At 39.4% G+C, this 15,781-nt stretch overlaps 1 protein-coding gene across 3 annotated transcripts in view; it reads right to left on the reverse strand.

Moving 5' to 3' along the window:
* Positions 1-15,781, reverse strand: part of RUNX2 (RUNX family transcription factor 2) — a gene marked incomplete at both ends in the record, with an annotated part of 224,263 nt that overhangs the window by 142,642 nt on the left and 65,840 nt on the right. For all 3 annotated transcript variants that reach the window (XM_080616198.1, XM_080616200.1, XM_080616199.1), the window contains 2 exons: positions 4,049-4,153; positions 9,814-9,970. In XM_080616198.1, coding sequence (XP_080472324.1) covers positions 4,049-4,153; positions 9,814-9,970 — 262 coding nt within the window. The remainder of the gene's footprint in view (positions 1-4,048; positions 4,154-9,813; positions 9,971-15,781) is intronic.

Consider the following 15,781-nt stretch of genomic DNA (forward strand, 5'->3'; position numbering starts at 1 on the left):
AAACCTGAAAGATTTAAAGCTGTTCTACTCCAAAGCACATTCCACTAACCCCAGACTTATCCCTCCACCTTCCGCCTGTGACAGAAAAGCAGGAGAACTTCCTAAAAACTGTTATGGTTTGAAGTCGAGGAATCTCAAATATCTCACTCACTTATCTATATTTTATAAGCTGGGTCAGCCAAACGGTTAATAGAGAGGCTGAGCAGAACCCCTCTCACCGGCTTTCGCTGGCTTCTGCAGCGTGCACAGACAAAAAGGCGGTGTTTGCTCATACCTTTCATCACGTGTGCACCTTGCAAGCTGCAGTGACAGAGAAATATTCAGGAGCTGAATGAAGCAGAGCAGTTTTCTCCCTACTAAAATGCTTCAGTTCAAAACTCAGAACTACTTTTCCATTCACACTGATAGAGAAAATTGAGGTTGGTGGCTTTGGAAACTACTTTTAATTAGAGAAGAACAAAAGTCTTTGGAAGCCAGGCAAAATATTAATATGTAGACTTCACTTTGATCCTTCCTCCTGATTTCCCTCCTAATTGGATTTCTACCAAAAGCAGCCAAAAAAGAGGACATGTCTCCTACTTCCTATAGAAGGGCAAATCATTCTCTCTCTATTTTTAATGAGGTAAGGCAAAGGCATTCAACGGGGGCTCGGGTAGAGGTTTGGGGGTTTACTGGTTTTATTGTTCTGTTTTATTTTTTTCTTTGAGTTCCTTTACAGTGACCTCTTGCTATCTGTTGGTCAGTTATGACCTCATGACAACTTATTTCTCCGGAAAACTACTTTCAGCTCTCCCAGCTGGAAGGCAGCTCTGCTGGCTAAGATCTGCATATGGCAGAGGTTTTATCCTGGATATGAGGAGAGAAAAGTATCTGCAGGATTTCCCAATGACTCCCATAAAACTTATACAACCCCCCTTCTAGACTCCATCACTCAGAGTGCAGTGCGCTATCTCAGTCCAGCACAAAGACTGTACAACACAGCAGATGTCCTTGGATGGCAATCTAGATAGACTGAAATAGATAATTAAAAATAAATAACTCTTTTCCAAGGAAAAATCAACAGAAGATCTTTTCTCATATAGAAATGGGCAGGTTTTCCTAACAGGACAACCTGACATCACTGTCTCTATTAAAAAGTTTTACAATAGTAACAGAGAGACAGGGCAGTGAGCCTAAATGTAATGGCACTTACATTTAGGAATCTGACTTTCTGAAGTGCTGAGCATCCAAAACACCAACTGGAGTCATGCATGCCATGACTGTTCAGCACTCCTGAAGTCAGGCTCTATATGATTATGATATCTGTCATGGTATTGCTGCTGCTCCTACTGCTGCTGGAAAAAAAGCAGCATTCGTTTACTCTAGTCAACTTGCCAACAGAAGGTCAGGGTGCCTTGCCTTACAAATTCACGATCTAAAGCATGATGTCATGTATTTAAATGATAAGCTGGCAACAAAGTAAATGACATTTTGTAAAGATGAGCATAATTTTATGTTTACGCTACTTAGAACGAAGGTTCTAATAAGTCATTGGTTGTGTTCCTTTAAAGGGAAGTCTTATAACTGAGATGAATCACAACTGCAAAAGATCAAAGTTAAAAAACGTCAATGATGCCATGGGGTACTTTTTAATCTTGTAATGAATGATGATCATGTGCTCTTATGAAGTTGGTCCAACTGCCAACGCCAGATGTGTATAATAAGAAAAAAGTTGTTTGTGATGTGACAGCTCTGGTTGAGCTGCCAGAGAGGAAAACTAGGATAACATGCCTGAGATGTCGAAGTGAAATACAGATCCTGGCAGAGAGGGGCAGTATTTGCTGATACATAATTTGTTAAGAAAAACACATTAGCTATCAGAGCGCCTCATTGAATTTAATTCCTTATTGCCCTCAACCACGTAATTTTCCTTATGGAATGTGAATGCCAGAAACACTTCTTGAACGATTACTACCAAACAGTAATAAATCTACACGAGGGCAGGGGCTCTCAGAAGGAAGCAGAACTTCAGTGAAACTCTCACAGCTCACTGGAGCTGCTCTTTCACTGAAAATTCAACCCTAATAACTAGTCATTCTGGAGGTGCCATAGCCTTGAAAGTACCAGATGGCAGTACCAGAACTTGCAGAACCAAAATGATCCTAGAGCACAGCTTCACTATTCACTGAGAAAGCTATTCATTGAGAATAACAGGTATCACGAACAGAAGCCTTTCAGGCCTAAACTAAAAAACTCCAGCAAAACTTAAAAATCTTATTAAGTTGTATGAACACAGCCTCACTTTTAGTCCACTGGCCACCAAAATGCTCAGTCCCAATGCAAGCAGGTTCCCTTTCTGTGCTACACAGGGTAGTCCAAGCTGTTCTCTGCATCCTTTTCAGACCGCTCTGCTATTCCACAGTGGTTGAGTCCTCTGCTGGGAGACTTCCTCTTTTGCAGTTGCCTCAATATATACATGGAAGAAGCCTCCAAATGGGAATGGCTGAATGATACATAACTTCCTCCCTGGTTTTTACTCTATGAAAGCAGTTTGCCCAGTGTCTCCAAGTAAGCTACATAGAGCACTAGGTGCAAGTGAAAATTAAAAATGGTAACTGGATAAGCTCAGGAGAGAAGTCAAAACAAAAATCCCCTCACTGTGACAGATGGATCCTTCAGCTGTAAGCAGGTAGCAACACAAGTATCTATGTAATGAAATTATCCATAGCTACTTGCTTTTTCTTATCTGTTATTTGAGGTGAAACTCTACAGGCTGGATGGTTGTTACAGAAGGCATTTCAGTTCTGATCTCTAAGTGCAAGAGGAGGTGACACCATAGCGTGTATTAGCACGAGAAACACTTAACTGCATGAATTCTATCTATGCTTTTCCACTTCAGCCTTTGTGGTAAACAAAACTCCACAAAAGCTCCTTAAAGGTCTTATTTGTATGTGCAGATCAAATAATTACTTGAGATGCTTCCATTATAGGGATCTTTTTAATGTGGTTATTCATCAAATAATTCTTAATCTCTAAATGTAATTTAAATACAGCTATATCTAGTTAATCCGATCAATTTAGAAAGAGTCTTTAGATTAACAGAAGTCCTTTAGATTAACAAAAAAATCCAGCACTGGCTCATCAGTGATACCCATACGATGTGAAACTGGCTACCAGCTAACTGCACTAGATGGAAAGCCGTATAAAATGCCGTGTATTAACCAGACTTGACTGTACCTAAAAGTGCTACCCATAAAACTGCTAGAACATGACAAAACACAACTGTCATAAAAATATAGCCAGTGAACACTGCAAATAGATTCTTAGGAAGTTAGGAAGGTGTACTGCTATGAGATAAACATGCTGAGTGAAAATCTGCTGGGCTCTGCTTAAATAAAACATACTTTCTGTGCACAAATAAGAAACACAGACCATGCTGTTGATATGCTTTTTTTATCTTTCTTTGGCCCCCAGGGGTCTATGATGAGTCCATAGCTGAAAACCAATTTCAGGTATGATGAGATTAACCAGGTGCATTAATTATCTGATGGCAAAAGAATTTAAGGGCAAACAAAAAGGCACTATATTATGTATGTTCTAGGAACTACATAACATGTATAGGAACATTATGTATGTTCTAGGAACTACATAGTATGTATGCACTAGGACTGATCCTGAAAGATGAGTCTCCTATTTTGTTCTAAACGTCTTCAGCTGGAAGCTCACAAGAGTTTAGGGAATTCAGCATGCTGCAGGATTGTGTCTACTATGCCTAAATAAGATCATATATAAATACAGTGGGTTTAGTTCTCATTTACACTGGCAGATAATGTATCAAGACCTTGATGTGAATGAGAATCAGGTTTGTGATTGCCCAAATTCAGCCAAGCACTTAAGTGTGCGTTTAAGGCAAGTATGCGTGTGGTCCAAAACATTCCAAATTAAGCATGCGCTTACATATTTTGCTGAGCAAGAACCAATGTTTGACAAAGACATATATTTCATTTACAGGTCTCTGGTAAACAAAATTAAGCAGATATAAGTGCAAAAATAAGAATATAATACTCACTTCTTGGCTCTCTTGGCCCATCCACTGTAACCTTTATAGCTCTGTGGTACGTAGCGACTTGGGGGGGATTTGTCAGGACAGTTATTGTCAAAGTAAAGCTCTTCCCTACAAAGGGAAAAAAACCAACAAGGAATGAGTGATTACAACATGAAAACAGTCACACGCATGTTCAGTAAAGAATCAGAGACGTTTAAAATTATTCCCTGTCGTTACCACAATCGTGAAAATTAAAAACATAACTGACCATAGGAGTTTTCTTCCCCTTCAGTTTTACTCTATGTCAAGAATATGTCCATGTGTTGACAATCTAAATGTTTCCTATTTAATAATGGGTCATCATACAATGACAGAACAAAAGTGATTCACTGCTGAGGACAAGACAAATTCTTTGCTGTATTGAAAGTGGTGTAAGTCCAAAGCAAGTCAGATAATTTAAAAATTTACTCCAGTTTTGCAGCTGTGTGACAGAGAGCAGAATGTGGCCACATGTTATTTACTTCACACAGTTTTATCATTTCATTTGTTTGACTTTACTACAATAAGGAGGAAAGAATGCATTTTCCTCCTGGGAGTCATTTTAACAGGGAATCAGTGTCTCCTGTCCTTCATATGCCAGGGGTAATATGATGATATCATTATTACTGGAACACACTTTTTTGTTTTCCTTACATATATTCCATCAATGAAATACTGAGAAAACCCCCAGCTTTCCTGTGAGGGTGAGAAACTGCTCTGTACACGTACATTGCTATCGTCAGTCTGCATTTATTTATTTATCTATCTTTCGAAGTCTGAATTCACACAGAGGTTTCACAAGATCATCCGCAGTCTTTAGCTGAATGAAAACGTTAACAAGAAATAAATGAAAGGAGCTGCCTGCGTCTGATCGCACATTCTCACACAGCGCTGGCCCCCGTTTGGGAGACTCACTGACAGTTGTAATCTGTTAGATATGCAACGGTTAGTCATGTCAGATAGTCAAAACTGAAAACTGTTTCAAGACAGGAAAAGGTGGGCGTACAACAGTGACTCAATAAAACAGTCAGCGAACTTCGGCCTTCATGCTCATTTAAGCTGCTACTTCACCAGACACTTAAAACTCTTCCCCTCTACCCCTCCTACTCCTTGTGTGCATACGTGCATTTTTGTTGCTAGGGCTTTTCCTCTTGCTGAACTCTGAAGGCATTCAATCAAGACACAAATCTTCAATGATATGTAACAGCACAGACTTAATGCATTTTTTTTTTCGGGCTTAATATAGAACAGCTTATATATAAAGCATAATACAGAACAGAGCTTTGGCTGTCAAATCTAGTAATTGGTCTTTCTTTCTGGTCCAAGTCATACAGTCCCCAAACCTGCCTGAGACATGCATCATTTATTATCAGGAGTGCAAATTCAAACTGTCTTGGTTATATTTTTCACAAACTAGAATGTGACATGGCTTTTTTTTTTTTTTTTAAGGAAATATAACTGTCATTTAGAGTAAAATGATTTTCCAGGTGTAGCTGTGCTCCTGCTGTGCCCACCTCTCCAACAGATGCAGGATAGAGGGAAGGTTGGGACACTGGCAAAGGTACAAAAATCTCAGGAGGCTGAATTATATCTCAGTGGAGATGCGCGGCTGGAGGTGGCTTTCCTTGATTTCATTGAGATTCCCAATTTCTCAGGTCTTTTGAGAGCGATCCTCAAAAATCTCATGGAGATTTTAGGTGTATGGAGGACATCCAGTTTTTGTCCAGTCCTGCCCATCTGTTATCCCCAGCATCAGTGTGCATAGGCAGCTTTTAGATACCGAGCAACAGCCCTGCTGAAGCACATAGTGCCTCCATGCTTGCTTGTTTAGGGCTGAAAAGAGTCCATGTCTTTTATCCCTCTCCAAGTAGGAATTCAGCCTATTGTTTGGACATATATAATCTTCCAGGGACAGGTTTAAAGCCTCCTTTGGCACCAGCTTACCATGTCAAAAAGTTCTGACTATTAAATTGTATGATTGTGGCATTCAGATCACAGTCACCCATATAAAATCAGTAAAATACTATTGGTAACAAAGATACTAAGGGGATTTTCCATATACCTTTCAGTGAAAAGTTTGGCCTTCCAATGCTTCTGTTCTGTTTATACACCAAATCAGTATAAAAGTGTATCATGACTAGAAATTGACCCAACAAAATATATTATGCCTTTAAAATCATTCTAGGGAAAAGCACTGCAAGGTCTTCTACACTAAATATATCCCAACAGTACAGCAGCCAGAAAAAGATGCATTCCTCAATATAAAGAGCTATGTTTCAACCTCTACGCCAGCCTAAGCTGAATAAGTAAGCATCTAACTTGAAAGGGAAAGGGGTTTGTTCTCTAACTGGTATTCTACCGCACTGAAGCACTGATGCAGTAACACTGATGAAGCCTCCTCGCACTCAGTAACTGATACATCACTTCATCACAGGGTGCTGTGTGGCCCGGCCAGCACACTCAGCTCCCAGAGCTTTCAAGAGATGATTTACATATTACAGGATTATGAGCAAAATAAATTTTTAAGGTCCCCTCTTTCAGTGATGCTTATGCCTTCTACTAATATTTCACAGATATCCCTCCTCAGCTACAAAATCCTTTAATGCACTTTTTATCACCTTTCTTTATTGCCCTTAGTCATTTCAACTATCCATTTTCAGAGGCTAAAGACTAATTGTAGTTCTTTCTTATGAAATTCCCCAGCCAAGCAGTCATCTGGCACTATTGCTTCAGTGTGTCTAAACTGTGCATTCTTTGTTATTCACACGTGAGCTGAGCTGACACAGAGGAAGACGAGATGGACATACACTGAAGCACAAGGCAAACCCCAGAAATTAGCTTGAAAGGAGACTCAGCAGCTTGTGTGCTTTGCATATTTTTTCAGTTAGATGCTAATGTGATTAAAGTATCAGGACACAACAAAATTAAGGTTATGATCCTTTGCTCATTGAAGACAGGAATTCTTTCTTCTCTGTGCTGTGGATCAGGCTTGTAAAAGTGAGCTACCGCCTGAAAACCACATACAAACAACTTCTGCATTCACATAAAGTGCCCTGGTTACTTAAGTCTCATGAATCCAGAAAAGGTGTTTAAGAGAAATTACGCAAACGAAAACGTGAAGCTTCTGTCAGGCAAACAACATTAATATGTATAAAAATCAAGTTTCTCCATTGAGCCCTGGGAAGCAAGAAAAAAACGTGGGAGAGGAGGTGAAGTGGTAAGTTGATGATTCAGACTCCACAATCAAATTTAGAGATAGAGAGATCAAAGACCAAGCTGTTTAGAAAGATGTAAATCTAAAGTCAGCAACAGGTGTGGATTGGTTTCTTGCTACCGAAAAGTGATCTCTTTATTACTTGATTTTTCCTGTTCTACTTCAAGACCTGCATCTACCGACATTTGTCTACGCAAGGAGCTTTCTCACTTCTCTTTGTAACTACTGCTTTCTTTTTCTGATATTTTAAGCAGGGTTCTAAAAGTCTATCATTAATGATAACTCTTTCTCCTTCGCTCCCTCTCTCTCTCTCCCCCTCTCTGTTCTAAGTCTGGAAGACAAGTCTGGACCAATTTCTCCATCCTGCCTCTGGCAGCAGAATGCAGCACTTCAGATCCTTCACTGAGTCCCGACTGCTTCAAAGGAAAAGCCCTACTTTCTTCCGTTAAGATCATAAGGAATATAGGGGGAGGGGGTCAGCTCTGTTTGGACATAATTACGCTTCATCAAAAGAAGCTTTCTTCATCTTCCATGCGTGAAAAGTCTGCAAGCAGTTAAGTCTTTTTTCTTCCTTCTTTTCTTTTTTCCTTTTTTTTTTTTCTTTTTTTTTTTTTTTCTTTTTTTTTTAATATAAAAATTGCTATTTGGGAAGCTAGCCAAAACTCAGAAAGCCAATATAGTAAAACAGTGCACACCCTTTGTTTGTCTTTGAAGTCTCTTAAATAAATATGTTGAGGGTTTGAGAAGTACACTATCACTTTTCCATAGATTCTACCCAGATTGATCAGAGAAAAAGTCCATTCCAAGTCTCCTAGGTACAAATATAAATTAAAGTACTGGAAACAAATTTTAGGAGGTTTGTGTTTATGTGTGTCTGTAGCCGTATCTACTGAGGCTTTAGGCCCTCAATTTCATTTCCTATGCTTTATAAAAAGTATATATCATAGGTTTCAAATGAAATTCACAGACCAGAGGTAGTAGTACATCACATTTCAGTTCTTTTTCAGTACTATTGGAAGACTGATACAATACTGAACTTTTACTGTAAGGCGGCAGTAGTGATGGAGCCAGAAAACTTTCAAACCTAATCCATCAGCAGAAAAATAAAGCAGACTGGTTTTTTTAAAGAAAGTAAGACAAATGGAAGAGATAGACAACACCTTATCCCAAAGGGCAATGAACTCCATATTTATATTGCATTACTGGTGCAATAGTTATTCTGTCTTTCAAGTTATTCTTTATTATCAGTACTTTTTAAGTTGTAAAATGATAAAGAGAATTTTTGGCCAGGTCACTAAAATAAAAAATAGCCACTGGGAACCATGCTTATGGTCTTACTTTCAGAAAGCACTTGTAAAAGCCTGCTGACTGATCTAGGCTATCTAGGCCTCTCTCCTGTGTTTGGGCTTTTTTTTGATAAACACTCTTTCCTTCCTTAAGATGAATTGCAACTGCTTTCTAAAGAATATTACTGTAAAATCAGTTTCATTGGTGATTTTCTAGCACAATTGTTCGCTTTCTATTGCTTTGTTTTGCCCTATGCAGGGCTAGTTAAAACAAAACAAAACAAAACAAAACAGCCAAACCTGAAAAATTATTTCAAATACATAAGCGAAAAATTATGTTGATTGAACAATGACTGATAAAACAAACCCCTCTGAAGATTCCTGCAGCAAAAACTGAAGTGCCAGGTTCCTTCAAGCTGCCCTTTCAATCACTACCTGAAATTTGAAAGCAGCCGCAAGACTCTTAAAAGGAATTCTTGCAAACTTGCAATGATTACAAAGGATTTCCATGAGTGCAGGGCAGTTTCCAGATTATAGGAAGCTTCTAAACAGCTGGAAGAAAATGACAGCACTCTACCTCTTCAGAAAAAAAAAGAGTTAGTTACCCTGTCATTTAAAGTAAAGGTGAAATTTAGGTCAAGCCCAAGCTTACGAGCAATTAATAAAAAGTCAAGCAGTTTACTAAAAAGAAAAGTAGAACTTACTTTTGCAAGTCATATGCAGTATGATTTTAAAGGGCAGGGAAGTCACTAGAAAGCTGTCCACCAATAGCTGTAAGCCTTTAAAGATGCAAGCCCTTAAAGAATATAACCTATAGTACATGTGATATGCAAAATTTCTTTAATTATAACTCTTCTACAACTTCAGAAGCAGCTCTACTGCTAAAGGGAATTCTCCATCTCTCACTGCCATGTCCTGAGATACACTCTCTGACTCCACATAACCCAGATCACAAATAACCCCACTTCTGTCTACCTGTGCTGTGGGATTAAAATAGGGAAGCAGGTACTTAAAACCTGCATCTGATAAACACATGCAGAGATGTGAGGACTAAGAAAAACTTAGGGAAAACTCAACTTGTTTGAGTTGCAAAAATGATTAAGTTTGCAAATAAAACAAGCATTCATCCCTCTAAATGAAAGGGCAAAACCGATGTATTTACAGACTACTCACTATTTCATTGCAAAGTAAGTGTGGTGTCTAGACATTGGTTTTACTTCATGATGGACACAGAGAATGCAGTGGCCTACCTCTTCCACTTCTGCCCACAAATCGTAAGTCATTAAATCTGGCCACCTGGTTCTTCATCACGGCAGAAGCATTTCGCAGCTCTGCAGAGTAGTTCTCATCGTTTCCAGCCATGACAGTGACCACTGTCCCATCAGGCACTTCTCCTAAGGCCACTACCTGTTAAAATGGGAAGACAAACACAACTTGTGAAGCAACGCTTTGAAAACACGTGTCTTCATCCCAGCTTTGCAGGCTGCCACGCTCATTATGAAGCTCTGTGGCAGATTCTCAAGCTCACTGTGGTGAAGAGTCATGTATTAGCTGAACACAGAACAAAGTGCCACATCAAAGACAGAAACATCTTGTATTGTCTCCCTTTCTCATAGCCTAATGGGGAATTTCTTCTTTGTTACATTTCTTCAGAAACATTCAGCATCCTTATGTAGAGTGTATGGTTTAATGCTTCCTAAAGGCCAACTTTGTTCTTAGCAACCAGTGAGCAGTGAGAAAACATGAGGCATGGCTTGTATCCATAAATTATACGCAGGAATGCATTAGAAATGGAAAGTTAGTAATCGCTACTAGCAGCCTTATCACCCATATTTGGTTCTACTCTCTCCTGGTTGCACCATCACCTTGACCCTGGAGTTCCTGAGACTTCAAGCTGGAGAGAAACCTCCATCCACCCATCCCAGGAATGGCACTGGGGGCATTAGCAGACAAAGCTCTCCACCCAGCATGTTGCTGTGATGGAGGACGTGATGGCTGGAATTCAAACTCTTCAGATGCAATATAAAACAAAGGCTGTATTTCCTTGCAGGCATGTAAATTTTCATAGCACTCGCAAGAGTCACACGTGGTTAGTGCTGATACCTCCCTCAAATTCCAGGATGGGTGAACAGAAGATATCAAAGTATTTCTCCTATATGTTTCAGCTAGCTGAGAGTCTCACTTTCATGCTTCAGTGGTTCTGTAGCCACTCCAACATCTGATTAATAAATGCCACAGAGCAGACTGCTACTGTCTTCTGATCTGAAAACACCAGGGATACCTACAGTGTTACTGCACTTTCACTTTTAAAAGTTAAAAGAAATGGGAACACTAAGTTACTATGAAGAAATTTGTACGCAGTTCTTCACATGGGGCAAAGAAGTCACAAAGTAGTACCAAGAAAATTATTTCCTTTTGCCCAGCTAGCTAATACCGATGCTGGAAATACATCCGCAACAAGAAGAGATTCAGAAATATTGCATGGCTGAGCTTGAACTTGGAAAAAAATATTACCTTGAGACATGAAGTCTTAAAGTTTCTACCAGTTTACATGGCCAGATATGACTTTTTATATTATCTGGCGTAATTTCTTCTGTTGTCTGAAATACGTATTATATTTTATCCGAAGCCCTGCTTGAAACATCTTTCTCATAAACGATCCTGACTGAAACTAATAATTGCAGGTTGCACTGTAATATTAATTAAGTGGAAAGAATGAGGAGTTCTGAATATATAGGGAGAGTACCCCAGTGCACTGTACAGTGTTTCTCTAAGACAATAAAAACTAATTACAAGGGCATATAAACTCTGAAAATATTTAAAATAGGCTATATTACTGAAAATCATAGCTTGTCTTATTTGAGAGAAATACTGAAGAGAAAAAAGAAAGCAAAGCTAAAATACTGTATAAAAACGATCTACCTTGGTGCTTTTCTGTTTTTCCATGAAACACCAGGTATTACCACCCAAAAGTGGAAACTGAGTTTTGCCACAAACTACTGTGAGGTCCTCATCTACGAAGCAAAGATTTTACCTTAAAGTGACATGAACATCCCTGAACATAAAAACACAGGAACCACCGTTGTAGATAAGATCTGAGGTCTCACTAACTCACTGCCTTGGGTCTGACAGCAACCAGGTATCACGGCTTCAAAGCGAGGTGTAAGGAATAATAAATAATAATCAAATAATAAACAATAATCTGCTGAACAGATTAGATAGAGCTGACTCTAACCTTTAATACATGGGTATTGGCTTAAACTCAAAAGCATGGGGCTTCAGACTACTTATAGAACACTTTCTTCTCAGAGTGCAATAGACCACGTTCTCCCTGGACAGTGCTGCCATGCACGCTGGCATCCCAGGGAGCTGCAACCTGTGTTTTTTATATCTCACGAACCAAAAAAAAGTAAAAAAAAAAATCACATTAACTTCAGAAATGTAAAGAAGCCAAGAGCACAGGAGGAAGTGTGAGCCTGCCAGGGGCCTCGGAAGAGGGAGCAGAACGACTGCAGCCTCAGCTCACCTCTTTCTCTCTAGGTAACCAGAGCATTGAGCAGGCAGCAGCATCGCATCTCCATCTCAGCCCGGTCTCCCCAGCATGGGTTCAGCTTGCAACACCTGGGCAGGGGGGAACAATGCCTCTTAAAATGCCCTCCTGCCCCCTGTTGCTCTCCAGGGCTTTCTTCCCTACCCTTTCCACTCAATGATATTAGTTCAATTTGTTAGCTTAGGCATCAGCCTAAAGCTGCACATGCCACTGCCAGAGTCATCGGGCTGGGTGCACCTAACCAAGAACTGCATCACTACTGAGCTGCACTGGCTTTTGGATGCAGTATGATGCAATATCATCATTCTTCTCATTATGAGAACACCGAAGGAAAAGACAAACTGAAATAAGAAAGGAAAATAAAACCTTTACCTAATAAAGTCCTATTACATGGGAAGCTCCCCTATTACATGGAGTAGTAAAATTCTTGTCTTTTTCATCATTTCGTACTTTTTTTGCCATGAAAGACTTGCACACATACGTAATAGCACTGGGTAGAAAAAAAGCTTTGCAAAACAAGTTTGAAACCTGCAGAAATAATACCATTTTAAGAATTTTAAAAAGTAACTTTCCATACTGAAAGACTGTTGGCAAAAAGCTTGATTTGGTAATTTTCTACCATGTATCAATCCAGAATTATTTACATACTCTTTGAAAGAGGATTGCAAGTGCACTGTGAAATGAATGTGTGCAAAAAACCTAAAGATTAAAAGCAGCCACAGTGCCCATTCCTGACCTATTCTTCAAACATAAATATCTCTATTATTTCAAAATCTTCATTTTCCACATTAAACCACCTTCACATTTTGGTGATTAAAGCTCGAATTTGTTTTTCTTTTTGTAACTAAAGCTCAAAAAGGTAGACAAAGTCAGATGAAGCCACAAAATACACACAAACTGATTCTTACAAGTTGAAAATAACTATGTATTTTTTTGCATAACACAATTCTCATCTGGTTAGGCAACCTGTTTGCCCAGTTTCAGTCCAGTGGGATTTGAACTGGCCAAAGTATGTACCCTAAAGACGGAAGTTCTCAGCACGAAGCAAAACTACCATACAACAGCAGGTACTAAGATCCTCTGCAAAGTAAAATGCTTGTTTCGGAAAAAAAAATAGTATACATGTTAAATAATTCCTCTCAAACACTGATATCTATCACTTCAACAATTTTCCTGTGAATTCAAACTGCCCCGAATGTAAAATCACATGTATTGAGAACGCGTTTTCCAGGGATTGCCAAAAGAGCATCTGATACTATTAAAAATATTTTAATGTTCTGTAACTTAAAACAGAATAACTGATTTGCACTACTTTTTGTTTCAGAATATACATCTGGGCTGGCAATTTATACAGCAGGTTTCAGCTTGAAGCTATTTAAAACAGCTGAGTTATAAACTCTGAAAATTGGGGTTTGGAGTGGAAATGCTGACAGACACTTAACTACTGTGGCGCTACTGGAGGGAGGTTTTAGGCTTCACGTCCGTTATTTAAACCCTGTCTTTAGGTCCACCAAGACTCTGTCACCCTCTGCATCATACAGAAGCCACATGTCACATCTAACGTGGCAATTTGGGTCTTTATGACTTTCAGTAAAAACTCCCAGGCAGACACATAAACAGAGGGGCAAACCCTGACAGCTCTACTCAAATAAAGCACCACTGGCTATTAAGATTAAGATGTGAATATGGTTTGGACCTGAGTGCGCAATATCCACTTATTTTATGCTGGAATATTAATAGATAGAGCTAAATTAATAGGTACATGCTTACTACTCTTCCCCATAAAACCAGTCCGCATTAACAATCTTACTAGTACACTCAACAGGGACTCCCTCCCCAGTGCGTGTAAATATTAATACTTAAAATCCAATCTAATACTAAGCCAACATTATTTCAAAAAATTATAATCAAACCAGCACTGTTTATAACACACTTCCTCTCCTGCATATGATTTATATCTGTTTTTCTAAATTAAAACAGTGCTATATCCAGAGTGCTTTTTAACTAGAGACCTCCGAGAAAGAATTATGACACACTTAACACACCACTCAAAACATCATCATCATCATATTATTTATTGCCAATAAAACTTCAAAAAGTGTGTTGTCTGTGAGCTGTTTTACTTTCAAGTTACAGTTTAGCTGAGATTTCTATAGCCCAAATCTGTCTTTTTTTCCTTTCCAGAGATAATTCACATTCTGTTCTATCACAGTCAAGTGTTTCACTGTATGATTCATGCAGCTTCTCTGGTGCAAAAGCACCGGGCAGCCGTATGCAAGTTACATTTAGAAAAATGAAATTATTTTTTTTAAATGTTCAAAATTAATTCAACTGAGTTTCAAATTAATTTACCAGTAAATGAGGGAGTAAGTATCTTCGGCATGTAAAAAGTATGCATTGCATCTGTGGAAACACAGATGCACCCACAGCCGAAGAGTGCCAGGGGCAAGGTGCACTCCTGATGTACCAGTAAGTTGGACAGATCTACACCTTCGTGTCAGCCATCACCTACAGGACTTAAATATAAGACATATATAAACATATATTATATATAAACATATATATGAACACAAAAAGCTTTGGAAATGTACTAATCACTTTTCTATCCTTTTATCACACATAAGTATTCCTATTGTAATAATACTCTAACGAGCTTAATATTTAGATCTTTCCCTTATTCTAATGAACTGTGACCGCATCCTTTGAATTGCTGTAAGGTAGGAGAAAGCTCAGACCTTTCAAATGAAAACTGCAATGTGAATGCAATAACATAAGATCTTCTTCATCCCTTCTATAAAGAGTAACGGTAATACCAACTTAATCTAATGCTCAATTAAATGACAATCACCATTCTCCAAATCTCCTCCTCCTTACCCCACAGCCCCTCTGAATCAGTCACCGTGATCCACACCTAGAGAGCCTTTGAGTGCTACACCGAGTCACGAACACACAACACAACCCATCTTTCTGCCATTTCTACTGAGCCTGACCACCATGACCTGCACAAGCAGGCCCCGTGCAAAAGGTTTGTTCCTCCTGTGACTCCTGACTCTCCAAGCTGCTTCCCCTATGCTTTAGCCAACCCTCATCCGCACCCCTGCAACGTTCTGGAAGCAAAGCTGCATCTTTATCGCCAGTCACTTCAACACTAACTCATCTAACGGATTCTATGATTTCTTGTGGCTGAACAGCCGTGGTAACACGGCTCGCGATTGGGAAACATCAGAACAAGGCGATGTTCTGGGAAAGCACTGGGTGAAGCTGTTTCCCAACTCTTCCACCTTCTGAGATATTTTCAGGCACATTATTTCTCACATAATGGGCATGGTAGCGACGAGCCCCTTGCAGGGCCACCCCACTGTTGGGGCAGGTGCTCTGGGACACCCAGGACATCACCTTCTCCCTACTCTCCCTAAACGGGAAATCAAACTCCAGGCAAAAGCTTTCAAATATCGCTGGGGGAGGGCAAGGGCTTGCTTTAAAGCACACAATTCTTGTTGTTGTTGCTACAGTTCTTTTGGAAGATCTTTTCCTCTCATTAGCACGCCGTGGGGATGTAAACAGAAAATTAAAAGCAGCATCCCTGGTGCGGATTGGGGTGGCATTTATTATTTAAACGCAACAGCCCTGCCAAGGAGAGTGTCTTCTGGTCAGACACTTCCCTGCGC

Source organism: Psittacula echo, assembly GCF_963264785.1.
Source record: "Psittacula echo genome assembly, chromosome: 4".
NCBI lineage: Eukaryota > Metazoa > Chordata > Aves > Psittaciformes > Psittacidae > Psittacula > Psittacula echo.